The following is a 26,732-nucleotide window of genomic DNA, read 5'->3' on the forward strand; positions in this document are numbered from 1 at the left end:
TTAAATCACACAGAAAAAAATAACTTATATTCTCCCAAATGTTAATGTATAGCGTTTTTCCTTTGCATTTTGGTAGTGTTAATCTTTTGGTTCATCGCGACCCTCACTGCAATTACCTCAAGGAGTAAAAAAAGACAATAAATATTGGTATAAAAAAAATAAAAGTATAAAAAAAAAAACATTTCAATATCTAATAGACATTGTCTGCAGTATACTTTGGCAAAAAAGCAATTGTGAAAAACAATGTGTAGATAAGCACAGGGTTGCAAAATATCAGTATAAGGCAGGATATCGAGAACAATAATACTGAGAGAAGCAGGAAGATGAATGTGTGTGTGTGAGCGTGAGTGACGGGCAGGCTCAACTGAGGATCTGGGAAATGACCAGCACAAGTCGTAAACATATGGAAGTCAACACACGCAGCCCTGTCCCAAAGCCAAACCATGCACTGGCATCAACAGTCCTTTCTTGAGGAAGGAAACAGCAGACAGCCTGGCGGACTGGCGAAACACACCTTCACTTTTAATCGAGCAATGTCTTTGACAACAAAGAGCAAGATTAAAGCAATATCAAACACAAAGAGTTAAAGCGGTTCTCAATGAGTCATCAGGCGTTCACATTGGCAAATACATTTTGGAAACTGGATTCAAAAAGAGGAGAAGAAAATGAAGCTCTTTCTAAAACACTGAATATCTACCTCTGGAATAAGTGGTAAAATGAGAGAACTTATCTTAAGCTTTTCTTGACCTGGGATTTACCACAATGCTCAGAAGTCCATTTAAAACGGCACATAACGAAGATCAAACACCAAAAGCTCGTCGACAATACCTAACCCACAAAACTGGGCCCAGAGGAATAAGTTATATTTACAAATGAATTCGTCCTTAAATCTTTTGCACTTTTCATACACAAATACAACACGGATTGAAAACTGTTGATATCCTTGTCAAAACTTTTACCTTGTATTTTATTTATATATATTCTTTATTTATCAAAAGCCCCTCTAAATAATAAGGCAGGGATATCATTGAGCTTTCAATGATAAAAACGAGCCCGATTCATACACACCCTCATGACCTACAATCTTATCAAATCTCACAACTCCGCATTCATAAAACCACTCACGCACACTCAAACGACAGGATAAATCTCGGTTATCCTGTAGGGAGAGCCCTGTCAATTCTATTTTACACACGTTTTCCTCAAGAGACAGTCTTCGATAAACATGTCCAGGTTGCATTTTACCCCCAAAATAAATCAATTTTATTTTGTTTAAAAGAAAAACTTGCTTATTTTTAGGGCCATTAAAGGGATACTCCACTTTTTTTTGGAAATAGGCTCATTTTACCACTCCCCCAGATTTAAACAGTTGAGTTTTACCGTTTTCGAATCCATTCTGATGATTTTCTGATATTTAGAAGAATATCAGTAACCAGACAGTTTCTGGTCTCATTGACTTCCATAGTAGGAAAAAATATACTATGGAAGTCAATGAGTCCAGAAACTGTCTGGTTACTGATATTCTTCTAAATATCAGAAAATCGGCTGAATGGATTGGAAAACGGTAAAACTGAACTGAACTAACTCTGGGGGAGTTGTAAAATGAGCCTATTTCCAAAAAAAGTGGAGTATCCCTTTAAGACTGTGACATTATGTACATTATGATTCCTATTTTTCTCAATGATTCTCATTACGGTAACTTATTTAAATCAGCATAAATTACAGACAGTACAACATATAATCCTACACTATAAATTAAATATATAATTTATTTTATTTTACATTACAGTAATGTAACAATGCAACACAAATCTTAATGGTCTTTAAAATAAGCTTCATTCACTTTATGCAAAATAAAATTTCTTTTGAATTTGGGCTGACATGTTCTAGACCGGTTTCCTGACATTAAAGTCATAGTTCACTTTTAAAAGAAACTTTTGCTGATAATTTACTCACCCCCATGTCATCCAAGATGTCCATGTCATTCTTTCTTCAGTCGAAAAGAAATTAAGGTTTTTGATGAAAACATTACAGCATTTTTCTCCATATAATGGACTTTACTGGTAAGCAAACAGTTCAAGGTCCAAAAGACACTTTCAGTACAAACTGCAAACTGTTCAAATGGCTTTAAATGATTCCAGACGATGAATAAGGGTCTTATCAAGCGAAACGATTGCTCATTTAATAAATAAATAAATAACAAAGTTTAAGTTTTATAAGCTCAAATGCTCACCTTGCTCTGTTCTGTGATGCAGGTTCGTGACTCTCCTGTTCGAACTCGTTCATCAAAATGAACAAATTCTTTTTCCGAGTCAATTCAATTGAATGAACCAAACGACTCGGAAAAAGATTAGTTAATTTTGATGAACGAGTTTGAACAGGAGTGTCACGAACGTGCGTCACAGAACAGAGCAAGGTGACCATTTGAGCTTATAAAACTTAAACTTTGTAAGCCCTTTGAACAGTTTGCAGTTTGTACTGAAACTGTCTTTTGGACCTTGAACCGTTTGGTTCCCATTGAAGTCCATTATATGGAGAAAAATCCTGGAATGTTTTCATCAAAAACCTTAATTTCTTTTTGACTAAGGAAAGAATGACATGGACATCTTGGATGACATGGGGGTGAGTAAATTATCAGCAAAGGTTTTTTTAAAAGTGAACTACTCCTTTAAGAGCATTATGATGAGCGCCCACTAGGTGGCAGAGTAAATTTGGTGGTGTTCTCTGAGCTGAAGGACCACGGAGTCAACAGGAAGCACATATTTCTGTTGTTTTTGAGTGGTTCGAACCTGCTTAATAAATGTTCCAGCAGTTCAATTCCTGATTACCACACGTTTCTGAGATAAACACAGGCTTGCATAGCTAAACAACATTTCATGTGTCCAATCCTGTCACAATCCACGGCTAACTGCAATAGCCAATGTTTAATATGTAATCGAAATCTGATCCCCTTACCGAGCAGATTATTGGTATAAATATTGGCCAGATTCATAGTTACTTGGCTTATTTAAAATCAACAAAATCGGTCATTCCATCCTCCTTCTGGTTATGTAAACTCGGTTATTTCTGACCTAAACTTTTCACAAAACCAGGCCAAACATTCATGCCACCTCGCCATATTGACAACTATCTCACTTCGCTATACCAAGTGTGATCCATATCGAGTTAGGGTGTGTTCACACTTGTAGTTCGGTTCTCTTGGTTTTATTGGTCCGGACCAAAAAGAAAATGACACATTTAGACTCGGATCTCTAAGCATTCACACTGTTCACACACTGTCATTTTTAACAACGAACCTAAAGATTAAAAAAAGGCTTTTATAATGTATATTTTGAGCAAAACAAAGCTGTAAGACTAAATGGCTCATTGTATGTTCATATGATTGGTATTTTTGCCCGCTGAGAACTCACAAAGGGTTTATAAAATGTATAAAGGAGTCAAAAGAGCACCAGGAGTTCTTCCGTCACACTCTCAAACGAAGATGTGCTGCAAGGCGACGACGTTTCCGACGTTGTAATGGGCATCATAGCATCTTTGACAAGGAAAAACGTCAGTTTTAGGGTCACATCTAGTCTAGTGATGTCCTGTTTTTAGTTCGGTTAGATGTCTTCGGTCCGTCTGGCGTTCATATTCACTGAACCGCACTGTAAGAGCCATCGCACCAGAGTTCGTTTTAATCGAACCAAACATGCCAAGTGTGAACACACCCTTAGAAGCATCAGTCGAGAAACCACTTCACGAAAAGAACAGTCGATTCAGCAAAGAAACTGCTAGCGACCCAAAGAGTTGATGAACGTAATCGCTTGTCCTTTAAAGTGTGCACACTTTTGTCAGATTGTTCCAAACACTGGTCACTCACACAAGATGAGCAATAGACAGAGAAACGTACCTGTAGATATTTCATGCAACTTGTTACAACTGACAATTAATACAGATGTGTGTGTGTGTTTGTGTGTGGGTGTGTGTGTGTGTGTGTGTTTTGTCTATCATATGATATCCTGTCGCTGTGGTCACATTTGTACAGTTTGTGTGTGCAAAATGATATATTTTTCAGCCAATCATGTGCTTTCTCCTGTAGGTACTGTCTCCTCCCCTTCTTCCTCGAGGGCTTCGGAAATCGGACCATTTGACTGCAACTCCTCACCCCTGCCGGCCCTCGACAACACCTCCATCCAACGTCGCTGCATTTCCTCACAGTCGGCACTGAAGTAAACGGTCAAATGACTCTGGCTCATTTTGAAGGCGAAGCGACGCTCTAGACGGTCACTGGATTCAGGTAGCGACACCTCGAATCCGATGAGGGGAATACTGCGCTGAGCTTTGACATCCTGTGCGTATGGAGAGAGAAAAACAGATCAATCCTTCCCTAGTAAACCATTAACGGATCACTGTGAACATTAGTCATGGAATGCACACTGAGGCCTTGTTTAACACCTGGTGTTTGCGTCTGTCTGGGAGAAATGCACGCCAAATCTCCTGTGACCACGTGTGACCAAATTTCATGTTGACGTCAAGCAAATTCTGTGACGTCTTGTGCATGTTCACTACTGTTAAAAAGTTTAGGGTTGGTAAGAAGAGTCTCTTCTGCTCACAAAGGCTGCATTTATTTCTTCAGAAATACAGTAAAAACAGTAATATTGTCAAATAACTCTTTTCTATTTGAATATATTTTCAAATAAAATGTATTTCCGCAATGACAAAGCATCATTACTCCATTACTCCAATATGCAGATTTGCTGCTCAAGTAAACAGTTGTGCTGCTTCGTATTTTTGTGAATACGAAAAATATGAACCATTTTTCGGGATTCTTTTGAATAGAAAGCTCAAAAGAACAGCATTTATTTAATATTTTTTGCATTTATAATGTTACTTTTGTAACATTATAAATGCATTTACTGTCACTTTTGATCAATTTAATGCATCCTTCCTGAATAAAAGTAAAAAAATCTAAGTGACCCCAAACTTCTGATTGGTAATGTATTGTATATATATATAGGATTTTCCAAACCTTTTGATTATATGGGTCATTTCTTTAAAATCCAAAGTTCAAAACCTTTGTTTTAACAGAAGGGTTGATTGACAGGTGAGTAGAAAGGACACATCAGGCATAAAAATGATAATCCAGGTGTACATGCAGTCATGGCGGTTCTCGAAAATGTAAAAAAAAAAAAAATAATAATAATTTTTCATATTTTCGTGCACATATTCTCATAATATATGTGTATAAGCCTGTGGATTAGTTCCTGCAGCCGTACCTGTGGAGCACCATAGATATACAGCACCAGTGGTTCATTTTCAGGGATGACGAACCAGGCCTTCTGCCATCCACGGCCACTTCCCTTCACCATATGATGTAGGAAACTACACAGCACACTGTTCTCAGCCGCCACTGAGGCCTGTTTCTGCACGAGGGGAAGAACAAGGTACAGTTACTTTTCATATTCTTGTCTCTTTCTTGCATCTATTTAGCCATACGGCTGCCTTTAGACTCCTCAGACGAGTCACATTATGTGTTGAGTCCCTACAGTTGTATAAAACCTATCCTACCAGTCAAAAGTTTGGAATAATTTTAACTATTTCTTTACGTTTTTGAAAGAGGTCTCTTATACTCACCAAGGCTGCATTTATTTGATCAAATACAGGAAAACTGTAATACTGTGAAATATTACAATTTAATTTGATGATTTTACAATCAGTGCTTTATAAGATGATGCAGATGATGGTCATATATATATAATCATAGTCATAATGCTTTGAAAAATTGATATTTCAGTACAAGACCTGTTGTTGTTGTGTATGTTGTTGTTGTGTTTTTATTTTATTTTTATTGTATTTATGTGCTGCTCTGACATAAATTTCCCCCCTGGGGATTAATAAAGTAAATCAAATCAAATCAAATTTAATTTTAAAATGTAATTTATTCCAGTGATGGCAAAGGAAAGTTTTCAGTGTAACATGATCCTTCAGAAATCAGTATAATATTCTGATTTGGTGCTCATTTATTATCAATTATTATTGGAGCTCAATTATTTAGTAATTTATTTTTATCATTATCAATCTTGGTTTTTGCTGTTTAATATTTTTGTGGAAACGGTGATCCTTTTTAAAATTATTCTTCTATTAATAAAATTATCAAAAGAATACCATTTATATTTATATAGCATTTTGATCTTAATTTAATGGGTCCTTGCTGAATAAAAGTATTAATTAAAAAAAAAAATGTTTTTTTATCTAACTTACCCCAAACTTTTAACAAACAAACATTTATGCAAATAAAAAAAAAAAATAAAAAAAATAATAATTAGTGCAAGAGATCTACACAATGGCAAAACTGTCCTTTTTAGGGCCACTTTCTATTGGATATGGTCCAAGCGTCGGAGTTAAGCCGGTTAGATCAGATTTTTTGTAAACACTGCTGCTTTTTACTAATTGTGCACAGATTTAAAAGTTTAAATGAATAATATCAACAATATGGAAGTAATTTGGTTTCCTCACCACCCACACCTGAGTTCTGATGTTCTTGTAATATGAAGTAAAAAAAATGGTAAAGCAACGTAATGTACTTCATATGTCAAACAATTGTAAAATTCAACATGCTTTCTCAATAAAAGTTCATTAAAAAATAAATAATGACCATAATAATAAATGTTTCTTGAGCAGCAAATCAGCATATTAGAATGATTTCTGAAGGATCATGTGACACTGAAAAAAATTCAGCTTTGCATTACAGAAATAAATGACATTTTAAAATATATTGAAATGCAAAAATTCACAATATATTTAGACAATATTACTGTTTTTACTGTATTTGTGATCAAATAAACAGCTTGGTGCGCATAAAAGACTTCTTTAAAAAGCATAAAAAAATGTTAATGACCCCAAACTTTTGACCAGGTTTACCTAAAGCATTAACACTATTCTTTTTTTGCAAGCGCTGCTATTTCCGTAAGGAAGTGCACATTTAGAGCGTGACCTTTACTTTACCTCTAGAATGGAGCGACGTCTCTGTGTGCTGTTGCTCAGACTGGCAGGAGAGGGCGGCACTCCCACTAGCATGGTGTAGCAGTCTATACACACGCGGTTGGCTCGGTTGTTATCGTACAGCAGACGTGCGCGGAACTCGGAACACTTTCCACACACCACCTGAAATCAAGACCCACGTCAGTCCACTGCATCAGCACCAGGAGCGTGTGGACTTACAGAGTTACGCTGTTGTGTTACATACGTGTCCGCAGGCTTTGCAGTGGTGCCGTCTTTTGGTAATAGAGTTAAAAGGCTCCTGACACTTCATGCACAGTGTGACCTCTTTCTCCCGGATCGGAGTGGGCGCTCTCTTGCCCAGCTCTGTGCAATTCTGAAAACAAAACACGATCAGAAAATACTGCAGTGGCTACATAGTATTCACAGACCAAACCCACACCTAAATGTCATTGCATTAGAGCAAGTGTCTTCTTTAAAGATGTTTGCTTTGAAGTTTTGCCACTTGTTTTGAAATTTTGTTAACTAATGCAATGACATGCATATTTAAGTGTGACTTGAGCATCAAAAGCCTCATTGGGGACACTGTATTATGCATTTATTAATATATATCTGGGATTTTTAAATGTTTAATACTAGAGCCCCATATATGGCAAACCCTTTATGAGGGACCCTTCCTAATATACAGACTAAATACAGCTACAGTTTATATTCTTATGTTTTTTTTTTTGTGGAACACATTATAAATATGTGTGAACTATTACCTAGGATATAATAATATTTAGTAGTGTATAATAGTTTAGTAATATACTAAGTGTAGTAATATACTTGCTATAAAAATCTTTTTGTATATTCTCTAATCATCGCGATTTTAAAACATGTTCCTGGATCACCATATTCAGAAAATATTGTCTTAACCATATCTATATCAACCCCTAAACCAAATTATCCTTAAATTTTAGAGGAAAATAAAAGATGTTAAAATGTATTATATTTATATATATATATATATATATATATATATATATTATAACAATTATTGATTTATTAACAATATTTTTCTTTTGACCACCTAGAGGTCCATGGACCCCTTAAGAATATATTCATAAACTATTATAGTATTTATTAATAATTTGAATTAACTTTTAGTTTTATATTTACAGTTTTAGCATTTTTTATGTGCTTTTGCTGTCACTTATAGTTTAATATTTCTAATTAGCTTTTTAGAAATTTTAGTTTTTGTGGCAACATTTCTAATTTTACTTTAAGTTTATGTTTTACATCCAATATTTATACTATATTTCAGATCAATTTAAATAAAATAAAATTGTTGCCGCCATTTTAGATCTAGATAACAATAACAACACTGCGAGTGATAACATCAAAACTAACTGGAGAGTTGGGAGGAGTGAAGTCCTCCTCCCGAAACGAGCAGTTGAGCATCCGGAACGTCTCGAGCGTCTGTTCATGTCTCTGCATAGTGGCCTGGATTGCCTGTGAGGAGGTGAGCAAGAAAGAAAAGATGAGGAAAATGTGGGAGAAGTGGGAGAAGCTACGATGATGTGCAGGAGGAGAAAAGGTTACCTGAATCCAATCTCTCTTCTCTTCTTCCGTCCTGGTGAAAACGAAAACAACAAACATCGTAAAATCCCAAAAGCTGCACATATTTCCCTTGTTTTTCAATGGCTCATATGCTTTTCTTGGGTATTTCCTCCTAATCCCCAAAAGCTCGGACAACATTTCTGTGGTTGTCAATCAACCTCAGATTTTCTTTTTTAAGCAGATGAAGCACATTCCCTATAAGCCGTACCTTGCTTGCAGTTCAAGCGAACGTTGTTTTCCGGATACCAGAAAAGTTCGTGGTACGTTCATGCTGCTGGTCTCCTTCAGCTGTGAAACAAAGCAGAGTGAATCCACCATTTGATTTATTTTGAATATGACACTGTAAACAAGATAAAAACACGTCGAACCTCCATGCCGTCAACATCAATCCTCGCTCTCACTCCAAATTTCTGTCCTATCAGCCTCAGTTTAGGGACGCAGTACAACAACCGGTCATTGAACTTCAGAGAGAGGAGAACAAGTTAAACATGCATGATTTAAAGAACTACATTCACAAAACTTCTTTTACTAAGAAATCATTTTGAGGTATCATTTACAACTAGTGAAACAGCTTTGGGAGGTTTGACTCACCAGGATGAGGTATCTATCCTGTGATGTCCCATTTTTAGCTGACAGCTTCAGGATGTGTCCCTCTTTAATGAGCTCATTAGTCGGGTTAACGATGTCCTCTTCTCCACCGAGCAACTCGTACACCTTCAACAGCTTTCTCATGCGCTCCTGAGAGACAAAACGTGCACACGTTTGCATGGACATTTATCATTCAGTCATTTGGAGCGAGCATCCAAACAAGAGAGCTTCGAGCTGATCAAATTCGACAGTAGCTATGTTTCCATCCAAAGTTGTGCTCAAAATTGGAAGATCGCAAAAAAAAACCTTTGTGAATATAGCGCCGTTTCCATCCCATGTGTTTCAAGAAAATCAAATCATCACTTCCTGGGAAATTGCCCCAAAATATCAGTGATAAAATGGGAGTTGCTGTTGTCAGGAAGCCTCTGTGGCTCTTTTTTCATTTAAAGGGATAGTTCACTTTGAAATTAATTTTTGGTATGTTTTAGCTTACCTCAAGAGCATCCCAGATGTAGGTGTCTTTGTTTCCACAGTAGTTTAAATTTTGATATTTTTAGGTCAAACCGTTCTTGTCTGTCAGTCATATAATGCAGGTCTATGGTCACCACCTCAAAGAGCATGCACAGAGAAGTTCAAATTAAACATGATTTAATGACTTGAAATCGCAATGGAAGACAATTTCGATATATCAACAGACAACGTCGAATTTTTTCACAACCATATTTAGATCCTACCGGCGCTTGCGCAGACCGAAGCGACCACGCTCTCAGATCACTTGGACGTTGCTGTGGTTACAAGAGGTAAAAACGATATAAATACTGTTCGTTTTCTCATACAAACCACTCATTTCGTGTCTTAGGCCATCAATGTGTGCTTACATTTACGAGTCATTAAATCATGTTTCATTTGGACTTCTCTGTGCACGCTCTTTGAGGTGGTGACCATAGACCTCCATTATATTTCTCACAGACAAGAACGGGTTGACCTAAAAATATACTACTGCGGAAACAAAGACACCTACATCTTTTGGATGCCCTTGAGGTAAGCTAAAACATATCAAAAATGTATTTAAAAGTGAACAATCCCTTTAAAATAGGTGGATGGAAACAGTTATTGTCTGTTTGGGTCAGTTCCACAGGGAGGGAGGCATCTCATGTCTCAAAAAAATGAAGAAAATAAAAACATAGGCAATTAACAGCTTCAAATGAGAGACTTTCTAAAGCAGACTGCACATTAAAGAGGCAACCATGCTTAATTACAAAGGGTTGTTAAGTGGCAGTGCTGGTTTTCACCCCAGATGGAGTGTGGCGATGATCTGTGGTTCATCTGAAATCCACTCACCATTTTCCTGATGGCAGCGTTTGAATGTTCTGCCGCCGTGGCGATCAGCTCCAGAGATTCTGAAATGAATAAAGGAGTAAGGTCTTGATATTCGCAAGGTGTCATTTTTCCATTTTGCCTTTTATCTTGCACTGTTAACCTTGCATGAATCTTTTGACTGAAATATTTCCAGGCACATGCACGGATAGTTGAAATGAAACAGAAAGTGGGCTGCTGTGGTCAGTGGAGGAGATAAGGCCCATTTCAGCGTTCTGCCGTTCTGCACTCACTCTGAGCGTCTTTGAAGTCGTCCGCGTCTTCTGGCAGGCGGTGCAGATAGTCTTTGAGCAGGAGCTCGTAACGAGGGATTCTCTGCACAGGCTCCAACATGTGGTGCTGTAGGGTGAGATTCCCACACATCTCCTCTTTCTGCAATACACACCCAAAAGAATACGATGACTAAAAAGAAAATATGCACTGAATCATTCCCAACATTTGCAAAGAAAGAGACCTGAAACACAACATGAATCAAGACTGACTCTATTTACACACTTATTTTATGCAAAATTCATTTGTGCACATAATTATAAAGAAAAGCTCTCATTCAAATACATATTAAAATACAAGATATACTGTATTATTCATATTACTAAAGAGTATATATATATATATATATATACCTGTATATATATATATTAGGGCTGTCAAACGATTAATCGCGATTAATCGCATCCAAAATAAAAGTTTGTGTTTACATGCATGTGTGTGTATTTATATATATACAGTATATATATATGAAGAGTTCAGATGCAAAAGCCTCTAAATGCCATTTGAAATTTTCTTCTAGAATGGTCATTTTTATCAAGCTTGTATATTTAAGTTCAGTAATTTCACTTAAATGGCAATTAATAGGTAATCTTCATTGTCATTTAAGTGAAATTACTGAACTTAAATATACAAGCTTGATAAAAATGATCATTTTAGAAGAAAATTTCAAATGGCACTTAGAGGCTTTTGCATCTGAACTCTTCAGATATATATATATATATATATATATATAAAATAATTATACACAGTGCACCCACATATATTATGTAAACACAAACTTTTATTTTGGATGCATTTAATCGCGATTAATCGTTGACAGACGTTTGACAATATATATATATATATATATATATATATATATATATTTAAATGTTAATATATAATATAGAAAAAGAAAAGAAAATAGTTTTCATTCAAATATATTATTTACTATATTTTAAAATACATATATAAACATATATACTTTTTATATTATTATGGTATTTTTAAAAATATGATAATATATATATTGTGTGTTTGTATTTTAATATATAATATATTGTAATGAAAGCTCATGAAAAATAGATATATATAAAATTAAAAACTTGTTTTCATAAGCTTTTGTGCAAATATACAGTACCGGTATTATATATATATATATATATATATATAAATTTATATTTATATAAATTACTATATATATATAAATATTTATATATATATACACACACACAAATATATTTAAATTTATATATATATATATATATATTAAATTTAAATATATATATATATGTGTGTGTGTGTGTGTGTTTGTGTTTGTGTGTGTGTGTATAAATATTTATATATATAGTATGTTACTATGTGGTTGCTAGACTGTAATATTGCTTTTCTCAATCAATGTTTAATACTTAAAACTAGAGGTTTGCTCAAATTCCTGTGCAATATTTTAAAACATTTTACTTTTCACAATGCAATCAAATCTTGCTTGTCTCCGTCTATTTATCCAATGAATATTTTGTTTCACTCTGAAATACATCATGTTGCACAAGAAATACACCCTGTCTTTAACAATAAGGCAAACTCCCAAATCAATGCCGAGCACAAAAAAGATCATTCACTGGTGGTGTAAAGCCTTGCGTGATGGAGCCCATGACATGCCTGATCTGCTTACAGCAGTCCTGTGATCTCAAGCACTGGTCCTCACACACTCTTGATATTCTTCACACAGTGGCAACCAGAGACGTTTGAAGTGCAGCACCAGGCCTGATTGGGGCGCCATTAGTATTCACCATAACCTACAACTCCCCAAAAACACTGCCGCACCCTCAGCGATTCACTCTTTCATCTGACGCACTCAATCACCGCGGAGCCGTGGGAGCGCTCTCGTTATTTCCAACACGAACGCTCTTGTCTGAGACTGTGAAGGTGGATTTGGTGAAGTGCACCTGGAGGATTAGATTACTGTATGACTAACACACGCTCTGTTCATTCAGTCGATGGGTGTGAATTATGCAGGGTTGCGCGCAATTAACACTCATTATAACGGTGAGGGGGTTTTCACACATTTCATCAGACTCCGAGAGTGTGATCCTCAACAGTACTCGCCACATCACAAACAATCTCTACCGTGACTTTATCGCAATTCCAATTGGTGTTTCACACTTCTACACTTGAAATCTATTCAGACAATCAATTCAATCTAAAGAAATCTCTAGTAGTTTAAACTCTAGAGGTAGCATGTAAGATGCGCTACTCAAAAGTCCATTACAAAAAGCATATGTTAAAGGGCCAGTTCACCCGAAAATGAACATTTTGTCATCATTTACTAAACCTCAAGTCGTTCCAAACTTGTATGAGTTGCTCAAAACACAAAAGATGATATTTTGAAGAATGCTGGTAACAGTTGACAGTAGTAATTGAAGTCAATGGCTGCCGTCAACTGTTCCCAGCGTTTTTCAAAATATCTTCTTTTGTGTGAGGAGAGAAACTCAAAAATATGTATGCATGATTTGCATGTTCTCTTTCAAACATTCGTTTCGATGTCTCACTATAGGAAACACCTCAGGCGTGACCAATCCTGGAAGCAGCAATTACACCACACCTGTGAATTCACGACAGCCCTGCCTCCCTCATATTTATCGCTGCTTTTTCTTATTACAGAGCATTGCATCCTTAGCATAGCACAAAGCATTTAGTTCAGTTCCCACTGATACCTGGATGTTGTGGATGATGGCTTTGAACTGAGAGGAGCGCTGCATCCAGGTGTTCACCAGCTCCATGGCCCTGTCAAAGTTTTTCACATACTCGCCATACATCTTCAGGAAAGGGGCCAGTTTCTGCAGGATGTCCCCGATGCGGGGGTTCAGATCCCTGAGGGGAGAGGGGCAGAAGTTTACTTAGTTCTGAACTCAAAATGTCAATAAGAAAAATTATAGTTACATTTCTAAAATCTGATTGCATGAGCAGAATGGTAAAATCCATTGCAAAATAGTCCAAATACTCAAAATACTATATCATCCAATAATTAGGCTAATCAAAAATAAAACTAGGTAGATGATTTTTACTGGGTTATTGATATACATGTAATAATTTATTAAGCATTAACATCTTTTTATGTAACTATATTATTGCTGAGGTATTTATATCCTCCTTTATTTCCTCATACATCCAGTATACTTATATAAACTAAAGCAATACATACTATTAAATCTCAACTGCCTGATCTTATTTCTTGGCTTTATTTCATGCTTTCTCCCAACCATTATTTCACAATTTGAGCCGGATCTTGACATTGTCATCCTGGAATATGACCATGATGTGTCTTCCTAGTAGAGCCAGACCGATATATCGGCCGGCCGATATTAGGCATTTTCCATAATATCGGTATCGGCAGTTATAAATGGCCGATAAATGAATATTTAAAAAATAAAATAAAAACGGACAAAACACGCTTTAATCATCTCTCCTTGGCCTGTTATATTGAAAATGTATGTTTTACAATTTGCAGTATGATGTTATCTATTGCTAAATTATGGCTCATCATAGACTAGCTAACCCCAAAGCTAGCTAATGCCACTATCATCAGTGGAAGACCGCTAACGTTAACATTAATGAGCTTGGAAACCACAATCAACTTTTTCTGCCTAAATAAAACAATTATTACTGTATTTATAACTAGCATATCTCTAGTTACAGTCCCTGCATTGTAAAATGTAAGTTAGACTTGCGAGGAGTGAACATTTAGACATAGAGAAAAAGTATCAAACGTATCTTGTGCAGAAAAGTTAGCTTTTCTTTTACACGTGTGTGAAATCCAACAATATTTAATAAAAAAAAAATATCGGCCGATATATCGGAATATCGGATTTTAAAACCCAAAAGTATTTGTATCGGTATCGGCCTTCAAAATCCTTTATTGGTCGGGCTCTACTTCCTACATGGTTGTTTAAGAAATTAAAAGCTATACACTCTTAGAAAAAGAGTTAGAAAAACGGTTGCCAAACAAACATCTAACATGCTAGAAACACAAAAATCACTGCAATATTGATCCAGTCACTGACTATTTAAATCCAAACAGTGACATATTTTTGGCTGAGTAGTGTATAATATATAGCAAATCTTAAATGCATGATTGATATAACTGCATTATCTCTCAGCTCTAATCTGCTCAATGCAACCATAAGCCATTAAGATATTATAAACATTAACATCATGAATTTCTGTAAAGCTGCTTTGAAACAATGTGTATACAAATAAATTTGTCTTGACGGCAAGATAAAACATTAGTTAACGTGGGGTAACGTTACCACTTAACCATAGTAAAATCACTCTGTCTTTCTCACCATTCCTCCATGCGTTTCTCCAGCGCGGGCAGCAGGAACTGCTGGTGGAAGCAGTAGATGGAGCAGATGTTGGAGAAGATGCCCATGACCACCTCACAGGGGAAGGAGCTGCGAGCTCGAGCTTCCTCCATCAGCTGGGCGCAGAACACCTGGTCCAGGAGGTGCAGTCTGGACACGTAGGCCTTCTCCGTATGCAGAAGCTCATTAGCAATGTTAAACACCCGCTGCTGGAACGACAGCTGTAAAACCAGAACATGTTGGCTGAATAATGATAGTTTGAACACACCTGTGACAACAAGATGGACTGAAGTGTGTGCTTTTAATAGTAAGAACTTTCAAATTAAGTGTGTGTCTGTGTGTGTGTGTGTGTGTGTGTGTATATATATATATATATATATATATATATATATATATATACATACAAACACACACACAATGTGATTTATTTCTGTGATACAAAGCCAAATTTTCCGCATCATTACTCCAGTCTTCAGTGTCACATATGTAAGAAACATTTCTTATTTTTATCAGTGTGGAAATCAGTTTTTGCTGTTTAATGGGTTTTTTTTAAACCGTGATCAATTTCCCCAGTAATTTTTAATGTAATTTTTTTAAATAGATTTTTTGTAATAATATAAATGTCAGTTTTAAGCAATTTAATGCATCCTTGCTGAAAAAAGTAATAATCTCTCTTTTCTGACCACAAACTTTTGAACATTAGAGTAAATTAGAATACATTTTGAACATTAGTATATATATATATATATATATATATATATATATAGACCATTTCACAAGATGTAAACAACACTGGTCCAGAAACACTTCCTGTTTCAGTTTGTAACTGTTTTCTTTATTTCACATGTAAAGAAAACATCTTAAAGATGTTTGTTTAACTTTTTGATTCTGTTTTAAATGTTTTGTTGGTTGTATTTTATCCCAGCTTTTATGTAGTGTTAAAAAACTGAAACAGGAAGTGCTTCTGGACCAGTGTTGTTTACATCTTGTGAAATGGTCTATATAATTTTTGTCAAGGTTTCTTGCACCAAATTTATTTAATTAGTTAATTAAGCGGTTTATGTATACTGCATATGTGTTTATGTAAATTGTATGTAAACTGTATGTAAATGTGTCTTCGGGGATAAAGAGGTACCCAAGAGTAAGATCAATCTTAGATAAATTATTTAATCATTTCCTCACCAAATTAATTAATTAATGGTAGGCATAGTTTATGAAGAACATACTGCATAACTGTAAACCATATGTAAATTAGTCTTGTTGTAATACATAGGTAACTAAGAATAAGTAGCCTGGATGCCAGCCCAAACTCCGCCCACAACATTTTTTGGTCGGGAAGTTCGGTCTGGACTCGATCCATTGAGGAGTAATTATGATCAGTCAAAAAATGATTGGGCCAATCAAATTGGCAGGGCGGGCTTTATACGATGATGGACAGATGATCTGCAGGGACGTTATCAAAGATCGCTTGTCAGAGACGACTGCAGCTGGAGAATTGAGATGTATAGATTCCACTGTCGCGTCTTTTGTAAAATAAATTTTAATAGACAAACAGAGAACTGCAATCACGGCATTTGTCGATCGGAAAGATATTTTTGGCGTCCTTCCTACATGATTCGGGAAAAGTGTAACTTATCAGCTGGCTCTGACGGTCGTTAAGAAGATGGGACGTAATGAAAAGCCTGTGGCCGTTGTGGTTTCTCCTTTGGTCGCACTCATGGAGAAGTAAAAGAAGCAACACTCGTTATTTAACTTCTAAAATAAATAAAGTTAGGCTACGTTCTGTATTTGAAAACTGCGCTATGCAAAGGAGTTGACTTATGCGTTGCTCTGATTGGTTGAGGCTCTACCGACTATCCAATTGAGTGCAGAGGTTTTTTTTTTTCCTGGTTCAGTTACGACACGCCTCATAATCAAAGCCCAACGGAGGAGTTTCAGACTCATATTCTCTCTTGAATATGAGTATGACGAAGTCAGGCTAAAGAATAAGATCTTATAAATGAATGAATCAATGGTAGGCATGTTCTCTGAAGAACACACTCGTACTCACCTCAGTTGAGTCTTGTCGTTCAGCTTTAGGCAGAGGTTGTAGAGCCATCGGGTTCATCTCACTCTCGTCACCGCTGCCCTCTTCCATATCACTGTCTCCCTCCGAGTCTCTGCCGCCCTCCACCCCGCTGGCCCCCTCTCCCCCGGGCCCCTCCACATAGGCGCAAGGAAGCCCGGGCCCTGGGCTGCACGGGCAAATCTCCCTCTCGTGACTGACCCGATCCTCATCCCCAACAAAGCACAGCTCCTCACTGTGTGAGGGCGAGCTGATACTGTCAATACCGCTGTCTCTATTGGCCAGCTTCCCGTCCATCTGTGACGGTGGGAGTGACAAGCGTTCCGAGGGGATTTCTGATTGGTTGGCTGCAAGGTCCCTCATCTCCATATTGTCCAGCAGTTTATCAGAGGCACCGTAGCCCGATTCCATAGAGAGCCGCTTTTCTGAGCAGGACGCCCCAAGTTCACTGTCATCCTCCTCGGTTTCGTCCACCTCGTCTTCCTCCTCTTTTTCTAGTTTCTCGACCTCCTCCTCGGCCAGCGGCGCCTCTAGTGGTTCCTGAAGGGACGTGCAGGGCAGGATGAACTCCGATGGTGGAGGGCTAAATGACCCAGGAGCGGCTTGCTGGTCCGGGACCCGTGGGGTACACATCACTCCGCCGGTGATATCTGGAACCACGATGATCTGCTCCCTGGAAAAAGGCACAAAAAAATGTCTTGTTACATATGAAGAGTTCAGATGCAAAAGCCTCTAAATGCCATTTGAAATTTTCTTCTTTAATGATGATTTTTATCAAACTTGTATATTTAAGTTTAGTAATTTCACTTAAATAACAATTAATAGGTAATTATCATTGCCATTTAAGTTAAATCACTGAACTTAAATATACAAGCTTGATAAAAAATGATCATTTTAGAAGAAAATTTCAAATGGCACTTCATATGTATATATATATATATATATATAAACACATCACATTGTGACCACTAAATAAAAAATAAAATACAATTTTCTATGAGTATTTTTGTCCTGTTTTAAAAAAAATATATTAATATCCTTAAGACAAAATAAATGTACCTGAGAAGACAAATTGCACAAAATGTTAAGACTTGTTTTCGGAGAACACATGTTGAATTAATCCTTACTTATCATATTAGCAAGTTAAATTAAATTATAACTAAAGTAAATAAATAATAAAATAAATTTAATTTAATAAGATTTATGCTTAAAAATAAGAACATATAGCTATATTCTCTGAAAAATTCTGATGCAATTCTGTTTCTCAAGTTAATTTTTTTTTAAGGATGTTCATTTTTTTTTTACTGGAAAACAAGACAAAAATACTGATTAATAAATAAAAAAATATAATAATAATAATACACTATAATATAAAAAAAAATATTTTTTTGCAGTGAGAAGAAAGATTTAACTTCTTGTTTACCTGTGATCAACAAACGGAGATATCATTACTTGAGAGCACCAAATCAAATCTGACCGTAGTTATGAATAATAATCTAAAAACGGGCTTCAGCAACGACAACCACTCGACTGTTGTGTTCTCTTACCTCTCAAACTTCTCAATGAGCGAGAGGACACAAGTGGGGGAGGAGCTTCCCTCTGCTCTCGGTAAAGTGGCGCGTGATTGGCGAGGGTCAGCGGGGAGTGGGCGGCAGGGCGGGGGAGGGAGGGGCTTGTCCGGGGGGCGTGGCCGGCGAGCGCCCTGCTGCTGTAGATGAGGGGGTTTCGGGGGCACTGAACGAGACAAAATCAATACAGAAATCAATACAGTGAGACTGTACGATCACATGACTGCACCACAGAAAGACAAATATGAAATTAGAACAACAGGGTAGACCAACAAGTACTTTTACTAGATTGCATTATAATTGTATATCATATTGTCTCATAAATTAATCATGAGATCAACAGAAAAGATTAAATTAGTCACCCCAATTTAGTGCACAAAACTTACACTACCCTTATATATTTTAAATTAATACTTTTATTAATTTACTAGTGACAGTAAAGGCTTATATTATTACAAACTAAATATATTTCAAATAAATGCTGTTCTTTTGAACATTCTATTCATCAAAGAATCCTAAAAATAATTTCCCACAAAAATATTAAGCAGGACAAAATAATCAGAAATGTTTCTTGAGTATCAAATCTGCATATTAGAATCATGTGACACTGAAGACTGGAGTAATGAGGCTGAAAATACAGGAATAATATTTATATTTCAATGTTTTATTGTCTCTTAATTTGATCAAATAAATGCAGCCATGGTGAGCATTAGAGACTTTCAAAAACATAAAAAAATCTAACTGAACCTTAACTTTTGAAAGGTAGTGTATCTCTCAAATTTCATTTGCAAATGTACCTATTTCAATCAATAATAACACATTGACCTCTGTACTTCACATGAACTTATTGGATGGCTTCTGAAAACTTCATATATAGCATAAACATTGCCATTTTGTCCTTTTTAGAGCCCGGAGGCGCTTTTTCACTGTGTGTTTGAACTGGTATTCCATGCTGGGACTAGCATGGGAAGTGGGAGTGGACCAGCAACACCAGTTCAGTTTCAGCTACACCAGCTCTAACCAGCATAAACCCACCTGGGCCAACATGGAATTCAAGCTGGTTTAACTTTATAGTGGAATTTTCAGAATTAGTTTTAATTTAGAATTATAAATTTCTCAGTATTATAAATTATGCCAGATTTTTTTTTTTTTTTTATTATTGGTGAACTATGCTTTTAAATGTCCATAAGATACCTTGAGGCTTTGGCCCAGGTAAAGGTGGGCGTGTCTTAGGGGGTGGAGGCGGGACATCCTGAGGTCCGTTCTCAGTTGTGCCATTGCAGTGCTGTGGTTCCAGGGGTCCAGGGTCAGAGCAGAGGTGCTGCGGGGTCTCGTGGGCTCCAAGGCAGGGGCCTGGCTCAAGGGACAGACTCTTGGTTAGGAGCCGTGGACTGGATGTGGACAGGCCTGACAGAAAGAGAGAGTGCAGACTTGCTTTGTTTCAGAGAATCTGAATAAAGGGAATTAATCATGCCTAATGTTCTTAATTACAACCAATAACCGAAGTTAATGTCTTGTTATTGGTTTCATTTGAGTAGATTTTGGCCAAAATTAGGCTTTTTTTTTTAAATACACCACTCTCTCTTTCATAGCCAGAGCTTTGTGATATAAAAGCAGTGTTTGGAGACAATACAATGAGTTCCGATCAGGGTTGAAAATGGGAATAAATGAAATGAAACAACAGTTAATTGTGAGTGACACGAGTAATTCAAATTCAAGACCAAAATATGTCACGGTTCATACATCTAACAACATTTACCATCAAAATATTTTCTAGTTTTTATTTCCCAGAACAACATTTGAAAAAGTCAAAATGATGAGGAAATTATTATACAAAATTCTAATGTATTTATGATCAGTTTACAGAGAGACGGACTGTTTCATATTGTATTGTTTAAACACAGATTCAGTCACGTTCAAACGTCTGGGGTCGGTATGTTTTCAGAATCCTTCAGAAAGTATTTCTTATAATAATCAATCAATGTTGAAAAGAGTTGTGTGGGAAAAGAAAGTTCAGAGTGATGGCATTTATTTGAAATTATTTTGTAACATTGTCTTTAATGTCACTTTTCACATTAAGGTTAATTTAATGCATCCTTGCTGAATAAAAGCTTTTTTTTTTAATTAACTGACCCCAAACTTTTTCACTAATTTTTCAATAATACAAAAAGTTCAACACAAGCTAGTAGATAGATCCATTCAATAAGTTGATTTAAAAGCTAACTGGTTAGTGGTTACCCTCGTGTCTTATAGGCTCATCATTACTAGCATGATCATCTCAGACAGCAAACGCTTAAAGAACCAACAGGAGAGAAGAAAACAAGACAGGCAAATTCAATTCAGCCTAATTTAATGGAGCCGGCTGGGCGTAATGGATTACAGTTGGGCTGAGTGATGTGTCTGAATGCCAGAAAGCATAAATGTACAACACGTTTTCACACAAACCACCTCTGGGTCAATAAACTGTGAGTCCAGATCCTGTGATAAGTCCAAGTAAATACTCCACATCAATCTTGGGCTTAAATTACTCACTGCTTTGTGCTGACAATGTGAACATGACATCAAACTGTGAAAAAGACTTCTGGGTAAGCAGTTGAGCGCCCTTGTTGTGCCATCGTGTGTTAAGTAGGTCAGTGTGTTAAAGTGCCAGTCTCGACTGTGTATATTTGCCTGTTCAGCTCAATCAGTGAAACACATTTTCAGATGGATCTAGTGACATAACCAAATTCAGAGCTTAAACACGCTACAAACGAAACGAGGCACATGTAAATGCGATTTTTACATGGGCTTTGTTATTTAAAATGATCAAAAGTGGAGTTTGATACTAAATTGAGCGTGGACAGGAGTCGGAATTTCCTTAAAGCGGAACGGACGGGTCAGATGTTGGGCAGACCCGCTGTCTAGATGACGTTGCCGTTTTAAAAAAAGCATGTCTGTCCCCCTACAAAGAGCTAATTGCTTCCATATGGTGACACTCATACCAGCTAGTGCAGGCAGGGGGCTGAAATGACTTCCACGTGCTCCAGCAAAATTACTTAAAGGTGAAGAAAGGCTAGCGAAGGAGAAACCAGAGTTTTGGATGTTGTTCTCCCCATGTGCTCTGAAACGGTCCTGTATGGGAAAGGGATGTGCTATGTGACCCAAAAGCCCATTTGAGTCGGGACGGATTAAATATGAATCAAAAGAACAGGCCAATCCAAAACAAGTCAACTTATAGGGCAGATAAACACGATTTTTTTTTTTTTTTTTTTAGTAATTGAAGAGCTCTTTTCCAAAACGCGTTAAACGACATTTTTAAAAAAAATGAGTTTGTCGTGTCATTCTGCTGTGGACAGAACCCTTTCACTGCTCTATCAACGTTTCATGCCGAATCGCTATATTTCCTTGTTTAAAATGTACTGCAAGATACAGTTTCTTTCCAAACCACGATAAGCGCCAGCCCTGTTTTTAGCCTAAACACGATAAATCCTCAAATTCAATGAGCGCTCTACACAATCCAGCACGGCGGAACTCTGAACAGAGGTTTATTATGTTCATTCATTCCTCAAAATGAGTCCTAGTTTTCTAGTCGACTAGTAGTAGATCATTTAAGCCATTTGTATTATCAGTAATCACATATATTGATTTAATTAAATGGGAGAGAAACCATATGAGCGTTTTTAATTGCATATTCCGCATCTCAACGTATGCATAAAGCTTGCCACAAAGAACCGGCAAAAATAAAATTAACTTTTAAATTATCATTAACAATATTGTTGTTTGATTTAATAATTATTGTTCAAAATGTTCAGACTGAACCAATAAAACATTTAAACAGGATAATTTGAATATTCACAAAATGTGTGGGTCTAGGTAAAAAATGTAGTTTTCCTGAAAACTATTGAAATGGATTTATAGCGTTTTGGAAAAGAGCTCTTCGTCTTCTTTTGTAGGAAATAGCAGGACTACACTATGCTATGGTTGCTAAAGTGCTCTTCTAAGTAGGCACTTAATTGAGTGATATTGTAGATTTTACTAGTTCTGATTTTGTGTTGTTGTCATTATTTTGTTATTTTAGTACAATAAGTTAAACCAAAGACTACATATTAGGGCTGTCAAATGATTAATCGCATCCAAAATAAAAGTTTGTGTTTACATAATATATGTATAATTATTGTGTGGTCAATCTTAAATTTATATTCAAAAAGAATCTAAATAGTTTTTCATATGGTCTTTTTCCATAACAGACAGAGACAGAGAGAGAGAAATACATTTCCATTTACTGGCACAAAGCCTAAAGTCAATCAATCCACAATGTCATTGAGACCTCTAAACATAGAAACAGAAAATTCCTCCAGTATGAGTTTTAATGATTACGAGCTCTTACTACAAATTGAAATGTCATGAAAAATAAAGCTCTGCTGAAATACGCTTCATGCAAGCATCTTCTCTTTTGAGAAGTTTACTTCTGACTGACTGATATTTTCATGCTCCATTTCTCCTGAAGGCATAAAGTGCAGACAGGGGGCTTTTAGGGCCATGAGGATAAAGGAGAGACAGATACGAATGGGGTAAGAATATGCTGTTCTGCTCTTCTATTCAGAGGCTTAAGATTAATCCATGAAGTGCTTTGACTGCAGTTTATTAAAGGAATAATTCATCTCCATTTTTGTCTTCACCCTCATGTTATTCCTAATCTGCACGAAAAACAAACGTTAAGATGTTCATGACATTTATGCCACATTTTAGTGTTATTTGGAATTTGTTGAATGGCCCTGGTCACAAAATGCTTTCAGCTCAGACTTCCTCAAAAATATAGTATTTTGTTTTGTACAAAAGAAACTGGGAGAGAAATAATAGATTATCAGGTGCTGTCTTAAACGATTCTGATTCAATTGTGTTTCTTTATTATTTTATATTTGCCTGTAATGTATGTATATTGAAAAGTAATTATAATATGTAATAAAAAAAATGCATAAATAAATGTGATATTCAAAGAAGGGTTACTATTACTATTAAGAACATATCTGTTCGTTTAAATAAAAATATTAGCTGAAAAACTTTGAATTATTGCCTTGGCGTTGGCAATAAACTAAAATACGTTTAAGTTGAGGCACTAAAACGTAACTGGAAATAAATAAAAACTAAAACTGAAATAAATAGCAATATTTTAAAACAGCATATAATAAAATGACAAAATATTAAACTAAAATTAACAAAGAAATAAAAGCTAATTCAAACTATAATATAACTAAAATATAATTGACAGTCAATTAAATAAATCAATTAATAAATGAATAAGATATTTTAAAATCGGATCAGATCGTGATGTGCTTGAAACGACATAAATAATGACAGAATTTCCCTTTTTTGGTGAACTATCCCTTTGAGAAACTCAAATGACAGAGGTCTACGCATAATCTGAATTACCCATGATTCAATAAAACATCTGCCACACCAGCCTCCCTGACAACTTTGAGGACATTCAGAGCCAGATTAAGCCTATTGACTGCAGACGTTTGCATTTCAATAACAATCCACCTAAAAGATTTCCAATCAAAAATCAAAGTCCCCAGTAAATCTATACAACTGTTTAGCAATATGTTAATGAGCAGTTCATTAGTGCACACCTGAAAGAAAGCTAAAACCAAAGGGAAACGTTCTAGGGTCAGACTTTGAGCGTGAAATCACGAGACGGAGAGCAAACATGATGAACCCTGCACCTGCGCTGTAAGGAAGTGAGTGTTTCAGAGATTCACACATCAGGACCAAGGTCATATTCTTCTCAAATGGTACCAAGAGGCCTGTAAAATATGAGCTCTGGTACGGTGGAGGTATTGCTGGCATTCGCATTCGCCAACCGCAGCAGAAATCTCCACCCCGTGGGTCTGATCTCAGGCTGACAGTTACACCTTCACAATTCAGATGGATGTCTATACACAAAAAACACAGAAACACTCTTATTTGAATGATGATACACTTATCAGCTTGTCAGACACTGGCTTTCCAATCAGCGTGAAGTCAGGAGAGTATATTCAAACCGTGTGGCTTCTCAGTTATTCAGTAAGACTTTTTATTTTTATTTTGTAAGAGATTTTCAATACTTTTATTCAGAATGGATGCGTTACATTAAAAAGTGTTACAATATATCGCAATACAAAAATGCATCAATATGTATTGTGTAATATGTATTGTGCATAATTCACCCAAAATGAACATTTCTGTGTGAGGAATTCGAGTTTTAGTGTCAGTGCTATATATAATGTTGATTATAATGTATGATGCAATGGGGGAATATTTGTGGGTCCTGATAATGCCAAATGCCTGATGTTGCCAGTAAAAAGTGGCCAACATTATTTTAAAGGAGTAGTACACTTTAAAAAAAAAAAACTTTTGCTGATAATTTACTCACCCCCATGTCATCCAAGATGTCCATGTCTTTTTTTCTTCAGTCGAAAAGAAATTAAGGTTTTTGATGAAAACATTCCAGGATTTTCTGCATATAATGGACTTCAATGGGAACCAAACGGTTCAAGGTCAAAAAGACAGTTTCAGTACAAACTGCAAACTGTTCAAAGGGCTTTAAACGATTCCAGACGATGAATAAGGGTCTTATCAAGTGAAACGATCACTCATTTAAAAAAAAAAACAAAGTTTAGGTTTTATAAGCTCAAATGCTCGCCTTGCTCTGTTCTGTGATGCGCGTTCGTGACTCTCCTGTTCGAACTCGTTTATCAAAATGAACAAATCTTTTCCTGAGACATTTGGTTCATTCAACGAACGAAATGAACGAATTGACTCGGGAAAAGATTCGTTCATTTTGATGAACGAGTTTGTACAAGGCGACCATTTGAGCTTATAAAACTTAAACTTTGTTATTTATTTTTTAAATGAGCGATTGTTTCGCTTGATAAGACACTAATTCATCATCTGGAATCGTTTAAAGCCCTTTGAACGGTTTGCACTGAAACTGTCTTTTGGACCTTCAACCGTTTGGTTCCCATTGAAGTCCATTATATGGAGAAAAATCCTGGAATGTTTTCATCAAAAACCTTAATTTCTTTTCAACTGAAGAAAGAAAGACATGGACATCTTGGATGACATGGGGGTGGGTAAATTATCAGCAAAAGTTTTTTTTTTAAAGTGAACTATCTCTAATCTATCTAGTCAGTGACAGAGTGCAAGCATATTCGTTTAAAATAATTCTGTATTTTGAGCTTCAGAATCATGAATATTGTTAATCTGGTGTCTCTATTGTCCTGTGCATTAGGTTTCCAGAAGTCCAACATTTACACACATAACGTAATATCAAATTTACCATTTTAATCAACAGTAAAAATTTTTTTTGTTAACCTTTTATCATATATTTTGGAGTATCTCAATGATATATTGTGAGTTCAGTATCGTATCGTGACACGAGGGAATCGTTACACCGCTATTAAAGACTTTGATGTTGTTGCAAGCAACTGATGTATTTCTATAAACGCTGTCTATTCATTAACGAATTATGAAAAAACATGTATCAAGGTTTCTACAAAAATATTAAGCAGCACAACTGTTTTCAACAATGATTATAATAAGAAATGTTTCTTGAACAGCAAATCTGCATATTATATTGATTTCTGAAAGATCATGTGACACTGAAGACTTGAGTAATGATGCCGAAAATCCAGCTTTGCATCACATAATAACATATACACAACAATATTAATGTTTTTACTGCATTTTTGCAAAAGAGACTTCTTTCAAATACATTCAAAAATCTGACCGGCCCCAAACTTTCACAAATACAGTGTGAAATAGTCAAACTCATCTATATCTTTCAGTATTTAATGACTTTTTATTTCTTTTACTTGACGATTTGCCCAAAATAAGAAAAAACTGATCATTGGAGAATATTTGACCTATTTCAGTCTTTCTATTTTGAAATTTCAAGTTGAATTCAATGTACTTTCTTACATTTAT

At 36.0% G+C, this 26,732-nt stretch overlaps 1 protein-coding gene across 5 annotated transcripts in view; it reads right to left on the reverse strand.

Moving 5' to 3' along the window:
* Nucleotides 1-3,404: 3,404 nt before the first annotated feature.
* Nucleotides 3,405-26,732, reverse strand: part of fgd1 (FYVE, RhoGEF and PH domain containing 1) — a 49,189-nt gene continuing 25,861 nt past the window's right edge. For 2 of the 5 annotated variants that reach the window (XM_039665690.2, XM_039665709.2), the window contains exons 2-17: nt 19,983-20,141; nt 18,768-18,954; nt 17,206-17,893; nt 15,138-15,376; nt 13,509-13,665; nt 10,779-10,917; nt 10,510-10,568; nt 9,172-9,318; nt 8,949-9,041; nt 8,789-8,868; nt 8,563-8,593; nt 8,371-8,472; nt 7,226-7,354; nt 6,985-7,143; nt 5,256-5,402; nt 3,405-4,328 (exon numbers count right to left, since the gene is read on the reverse strand). In XM_039665690.2, coding sequence (XP_039521624.1) covers nt 4,059-4,328; nt 5,256-5,402; nt 6,985-7,143; nt 7,226-7,354; nt 8,371-8,472; nt 8,563-8,593; nt 8,789-8,868; nt 8,949-9,041; nt 9,172-9,318; nt 10,510-10,568; nt 10,779-10,917; nt 13,509-13,665; nt 15,138-15,376; nt 17,206-17,893; nt 18,768-18,954; nt 19,983-20,141 — 2,786 coding nt within the window. In that variant the 3' untranslated portion in view covers nt 3,405-4,058. The other 3 variants (XM_039665681.2, XM_039665700.2, XM_039665717.2) reach the window with 2 other exon arrangements.

This window comes from Pimephales promelas, chromosome 14, assembly GCF_988280905.1.
Source record: "Pimephales promelas chromosome 14, fPimPro1.hap1.1, whole genome shotgun sequence".
NCBI lineage: Eukaryota > Metazoa > Chordata > Actinopteri > Cypriniformes > Leuciscidae > Pimephales > Pimephales promelas.